General features: G+C 38.5%; 1 protein-coding gene across 3 annotated transcripts in view; it reads left to right on the top strand.

Moving 5' to 3' along the window:
- LOC108967384 (neuropeptide-like 1) overlaps positions 1–6,678 on the top strand; it is a 60,572-nt gene that overhangs the window by 45,351 nt on the left and 8,543 nt on the right. Inside the window, exons 2-4 of one of the 3 annotated variants that reach the window (XM_018930756.1) lie at positions 827–949; positions 3,016–3,709; positions 3,996–4,318. In XM_018930756.1, the coding sequence (XP_018786301.1) occupies positions 827–949; positions 3,016–3,709; positions 3,996–4,318 (1,140 nt within the window). Of the gene's footprint in view, positions 1–826; positions 950–3,015; positions 3,710–3,995; positions 4,335–6,678 lie in introns of all 3 variants that reach the window. The other 2 variants (XM_018930757.1, XM_018930758.1) reach the window with 2 other exon arrangements.

The following is a 6,678-nucleotide window of genomic DNA, read 5'->3' as shown; positions in this document are numbered from 1 at the left end:
TAATTTTTTTAATAAACAGTTGAAAGTTTATAATTCAAAGTTCGCCACAACTGAAATTCGTCCTTCTTATCAGTTATTTGAGCTTAAATGGGCTAAGGGCAATCCAAGTATATAAATAATGAAAAGTTTAAACTAAAGGAGTTATGTAAAAATCTGTCAATTCTACACGTCAATATAAAAGTTGACCCTTAGCGCTAATTAGAATGCCAAACGAATCGAAACACCAACCCTTCAGCGCCATAGTCCAGCCCATAACCGAAGCAATCAATGCCGTTTCAAGAACGAAATTGCCTTTATTTCCGCTGCCATTGATTTGATTTAACACGAAGATAACAAATAAAATAATAAGAAATAAAATTTAAAAAAATAAAATAACAAAAAATAAATAAATACAAATTCTCGGAAAGTRAAAAGAAAAATGAAAATCAAATTAGTTTGTCGGATTTGTGTATCATTTTGCAATTCAACTTTCAAATCCCAGCATGCTTTACTGCTCTCGCGTTCACGTCAAATTCACTAACACAACCGGAGCTTGTTTACCCTTCAATTGTTGTGCGCCATACTTATTGTTGTTATGCTAAACAATTTCGTTACTAACAACCGTGCTTTTTACCACCACACAGCAACGGCTTTTTATCTGCGAAAGCTTGCCTTCTTTTACTCTGCCTCACTCCACTCAAACACTGCTGTTCTCTAATTTCTTTTGCGTTCAAGCATTCATTCAAGCATTCATTCAGTCATTCATGCGCTCACAGCTTCAGTTTTTCATGTGAGTGGCCTGTTTCTATTACTTTAATATTTTTCTTTTTTTTTATGATTCTTCCAGCTCCAACAACCACGCCTGGTTCAGGCCGCGTCCGTTGATGCTGACGGTCCTGCCGCTCCGCCCTACGACCTGGACTCGATAATAAATCAGCTTGTGTATCCAAATCCGGTATATCAATTGCATGTAAGTACGCATATCCTCTGTTCAGCTGTTTGTTATATAAATTGAGGGACAAAGGTGAGCGGTGAACGTTTTGCCTCGCCTCAAAACTTTCCTTTTATTATTTTTCATTCTTATTTCATTTTTTTTTCAATATTTCCTAACTTTGTCATTGAGGAATCATCGTAAAAGGAAATTTTTCCGCCGGCAAAGTGTAGAAGAAGAGCGAAGCGTTTGGAAGCGGCTCAAGCACATTCCCTTTGCATCCTTASCTTTGCTCAGTGTTTAAGTGTGAAGCATAAAAAGGATTAGGAAGTTAATATAAAAGAGAGGTGTGGAGGTTATTATAAAATTAAATTAAATTCGCATTTTTAGCAGAGGGAGGAGTTGGAGTGGCCTTTGGTTCACTTTGATTCTATAAATCGATTTATGGTTATCTGAGTCTTTTAAATGTATTTGCTGACTAGAGGACTGAATATTTATAGATCCATGTTTTCGTAGACAAAAAATAAGATGCTACTGTGAATCTAAAATAACTAWATATATCAATGTTTCTCCTTGTTTCTCAAATAATATCAAGATCAGAGTTCAAAAAATAGATCCATAGAAACCAGAAAGAGATCCATCGGAACCAAAGAGGATTAATTTCAATTTTGTATATGCAACCATAGATAAAGAAGAGACTCAATACTAATTCCAATTTAAAAAAATAAAAAAATGGTATGGAACTATAGGTAAGGAAGCTGCTCAACTCATTTTCAAAGTCCAAACAGAAATCCATAGGGACCAAAAAATKTATATATTTTTTTACTCAATAATAAGTAAGGAAGTGGCTCAACTCAAAGTAAAAAAAGAGGACCGGAGGAACCAAACTAGACCAAAGTACATCATGCATACATTTTTGAAGCCAAATAGAAGGCTTTACATAACTAATGTCCCTTATATAACATCATTTAAAACACACTTAAGCACCTTTATATTGCCTTTAATCAAATCAGAGTCAAATTAAATATCGACAAAGCCGACGGACTGGCTCTAAGTCAAACGGAGTCTTATTTAATGAAGCTATAAACTGTCTCCTAATTCAAATCTGTCGGCACTGGGTATAATTAAGCACGCTTAGCTGTATTATCTTTAGATTCATATTGGACTGGGTGAGGTTACAGCTCGGAAAGATACCTGTTGTTGTTTCAGCAGATCTTACAGATAAAAAAAATATATTTTTCTTTTTATTTATTGGTGTAGACAACGCTTACGCGGTTATAGCCGAGTTTAAAACATGATGAGAGCCTTGTAGAGTTTTGTTCGTCGAGAGAGGACTTTACTTCTCAATTTCCTACTCAGTCCCACGTAGCAGCTGTTGGCAAGAGTTATTCTGCGTTGGTTTTCGAGGCTGACATTATTGTTGGTGTTGGTACTGSTTCCAAGATATACGAAATTATCTATGACTTCGAAGTTATGGCTGTCAAAAGTGAGCTAAGTCGCTAATTCGAAGACTCTTTCCTTTCCTTACTGTTTGGAGATTTCCCGTCTTGTCTTCATTCACTACTAGACATATTTCCTTCCCTTTTTTGTCCAACCTGAAGAAAGCAGAACAACATACTATATTGAATTCGGATAATATCAGATATAGCTAAACTTTTCGCTAGCTCAGATCTAGAAATTAATTCATCACAAATCAGCCTGAAACCGATTTGGAAGGACTTTCGATGTAGTATAATAGTAGAAATAGTCATAAAAGGTTCTCTATATAGCCGGTAGTAAAAAAACACGATACCGACTGTGTATCCCATCGATTTTATAGTAAACTATACGTCACCACGGCACCTCATGGAGACCACAAGTTACACATCATTGCTTTGAACTGATTTCTATAATGAGGCCTGCAAACCATTGGATTAAACTACAAACAGCATCAAACTTGTTATACTTGTGCGCTCCTTTAGCAAGCTTCTCGCTGATTTACTTCGGTTCTTTCTTTATATTTATACTCAATAAGCACCGCATGGACTTCAATAGTTCCCAACCTGAAATTTATTAATTTTCCACTCCTCTCTCTCACTCCCTCTCTCTCTCTCTCTTATCCGCAGGCCTCCGCACTACGCAGCCAATTGCGCAACTTGCTACGCGATCGTCAGTTCGCCGCCGACGCCGCCGCACCAAACGACAATGAACAGATTTACAACGCTGCCGTGCCCGACTAYGACTACATCGACGAGGACAAACGTTCCGTGGCCGCCTTGGCCGCACAGGGCATGTTACATCCCAAACGCAGTTTGGCAACACTCGCCAAGAACGGACAACTGCCYTCGCTGCCCGATCCCGATGACACCGAACCGACAGCACAAAACGAAGACAAGCGCTATGTGGGCGCATTGGCGCGCGGGGGCGGTTTCGCCACCTATGGCAAACGCAACATCGGCACACTGGCACGTGACTTTCAGCTGCCGCAAAATGGCAAACGCAATCTGGCAACATTGGCGCGCTTGGGACTGCTGACCAAAGGMGACGGCAGCAAACGCAATTTGGCCGCTGTGGCACGTTACAACTCGCACGGACGCCAGGCYACGCTCGCACCGGCTGAGAAGCGTAATATCGGCGCATTGAAGGCATCACCCGTGCACGGCATACAGCACAAGCGCGATGAGGATGAGGTCTACTTGCCGGCCAGTCTCTTCGGTAGCGACATGGACTATGCTGAATTTATGCCCAACTATTGGTTGTATCCCAGCTATGCCGATTTGGACTGGGGTGACTTTGGACGCGCACAAAAACGCTTTCTAGGTGAGTGCGTCTGAGGGTCTGTCATAGCTTGTATATTTTTTGTATATATATGGAGGAAGTAAGCGCGTGAGGAGCGAAGTGTGACTGTAAATAAGCTGCGCTGCAAGCYGGCGCGTATGTATATATAATATATATAGTAAATTTAAGTATATCTAAAGACATATCTTAACATATATAAAGTAAATAGCACGCATACGCAACTATTTATATAAAAGCTAATAAGCACATAAGCTGCATTATATACTGTATATTATGTACCATAACCACTGTGCATCAACATTTAAAGATACCTCCAGGAATCCCGAACTCTTTGGCATCGAAAACGCTGCACCAAGCACCGACTCTGACTTTATGCCGCCCATAGGCGGCCTGGATCCYGGCGAAGAGGAGGAGGCGCTGTCGCAAGAGGACACGCTGGATGTGGCCGCCGCACCGCCGATTGSAGCACCTTATGGGCCGCCACACCAGAAGCGTCACATTGGCGCCGTCTACCGCTCGGGCTTCTTACCCAGCTATCGTTCGTTGCGCAGCATCTCCGGCAGCTTAGGCGGCAGCATCGGCGGCGGTGGCGGCGGCCGTTTTAGTCGCTCTGGACGTGCCAGGCAATTTGTATGAGTAAATGGCGGTGAATTTTTGTGTTAATTGCTGATGAACCTACATGCATACCTACTGTACCCACTATTACACACATACTTCTATATATATATATATACCTATATATGTATATGCAACATTTCATTGTAACTCGTACTTAATAGCAAGTGATTCCTTTTGAATTGTGTCCTCGTTTATAACTGCACCGATGCACTGCTCCGAAACGATGAACGCATTATGTTCGCCTGTGTCCTGTCTCTAGAAGCATCCCGTAATTTGAAAATTTTTCTCCTTTAGTTTATTGTGTGTTCGCAGCCTTTTAGTTCAAAATTTATTTTAAATTTGAGTTAACTTTCATAAATGCTTGCGCTGTTTACATACTAGTACACTCTGTCTCTTTTATACTTCTTCATCTTCTAGTACGTCTTCTTAGTCTTCTTAGTTGGTAGTAGTATGTAGCGGATATCAGCGTTACATAACCTCAAAAATAATATTTCCACAAGTATGTATGTATGTATGTTCGTGCTCATAGCTTAGTTTGTGCACGTCTTCTAGTTGCTACGGTTTGAATGGCATGCCTTTCCAATAATCTACGACATTTCTACACTTTTGTCTCCGTAGTTGTCTTAACGGCATGCTCCTTATGCGCTTGCGTGTCAAGTATGTGGCAATAAATGTCATTGATTTAGTAAAAAAAAATGTTTGGAAACTATTTCTCGCTGTGACGTGCTTCGAGCTGGTCCTTTGTAACTACAAAGCGTAAAGTGCAGCTAAGCTTTATAGAAGTGTGCGTAGGAATGTCGAGAAACATTTGTGAGCACAGTGTAACATATATTTCAGCTTTTTTGAATTGTAAGCGCCTAAAGGTAGGCAACAAATAGTTATTATTGGCCACAAATTTTCAAACGTTGTAGATATCTGACAGAGATCTAAGGGCCAACATCAGAACACTGATGAAAAATCTTGACTTTAAGAAATTTGTGGAATATACTAAATCCCCACTTTTAACTTCCTTTAACGATCTCTGACTTCGGATTCCTCTCCGCTACTTAAATTTTCAACTAGTGGATTTATTTTAGTTCAAAATACATACTTTTGGTCTTATTTAAATTTACTAAAATTTGAATTGTACAACWAGGCGTGAACTTCTTTTTTATAGCATATCAACAATGTTGATTCGGAAATCTGGGTAGCTGTGTCAATTTCTCAATGTAAATTCATTTTGAGCATAATTTTCGTCAGCAAGTCAGAATTTAAATGTCATAAAATAAAACTTCACAATAAAAACTACAAATTTCGTTTTATAAAAGTTTCCCAAAAATGTTGCCGCAACAAATTTGTTGATAACGAAATTTGAGCAAGTTTTTGCTGGTTGAGTCTATTTTCCTATCTTAATTTTGGCAGGAAAAAAAATGTTTCTCTATATGTTGTAGCAACGTGTTGCTAACGAATTTTAGCTTATATTTATTGAGTTTGTTTGTTTCCGTCATTTTATTTTATCACAAAATACAAATGTTTCGCAACAAATRTGTTGTGCAACATGTTGCTAACGAAATGTCAGCATATCAATCCAGTTTTTGTTTGTTCCCCTTTTTTTAACGAAATAACGAATAACTTTTATTGATTTAGTCCGTTTCTTTGGCTATACTTTGGAAGAAAATAAAAATGAAGCGCACGGGTCTGTTGTACAACATGTTGCTAACAAAATTTTAGCATATCTTTGCTGATTTTACCTGTTTTCCAGGCTTTATTTTGGCAGATAATAAAAATATTGCAGAAAAAATCAAGAAAAAAGCTGTTTCAACCTGTTGCTAACAAATTTAATCACATGTTTATTACTTTTGTCTGTTTTCTTGGGAGAGGCTAGTAATGTTGCTCAACATGTTGCTAACGAAATTTATATCTATTGCTTATGTTTGTTTTCGCTCCTTTACTTTGACAGAAAATAAAAATGTTGCGGCAACATATTGCCAAYGAAATTTAGCATATCTTGCCTGCTTTGGTTTGTTTTCCTGCCTTTACTATGCCAAAAAAATATCATATCGGTCAAGAAATAAATCTCACAGTAATATGACATTAAGTTTTTGGCTCTAACTCATTACAGGAATAACTGTCAAAGCGTCATTTATCACAGCGCTTGCGAAAGAGTTGCATTGGCAATCGAAAATAGTAAAAGTATAGTATGCTAGAGATAAAGTGACATTTAATTGGACAGGATTGATTCAGCTGCGGGCTACGGAAGCGTAAATTGATTGTAGTGTCGCATTAAATGATTGTAATGCAGATRAATTGCAGCGCAGTAAAAATGGTGAATGGATAAAAAGGCAGTTGGGATAAAAATCAAACTGAGTGCCAATGAGCTTTTATTAGGTTAA

The sequence above is a fragment of the Bactrocera latifrons genome, unplaced genomic scaffold, assembly GCF_001853355.1.
Source record: "Bactrocera latifrons isolate USDA-ARS-PBARC rearing strain unplaced genomic scaffold, ASM185335v1 scaffold_186, whole genome shotgun sequence".
Classification (NCBI taxonomy): domain Eukaryota; kingdom Metazoa; phylum Arthropoda; class Insecta; order Diptera; family Tephritidae; genus Bactrocera; species Bactrocera latifrons.
This window is presented reverse-complemented; position numbering and strand designations above follow the sequence as displayed.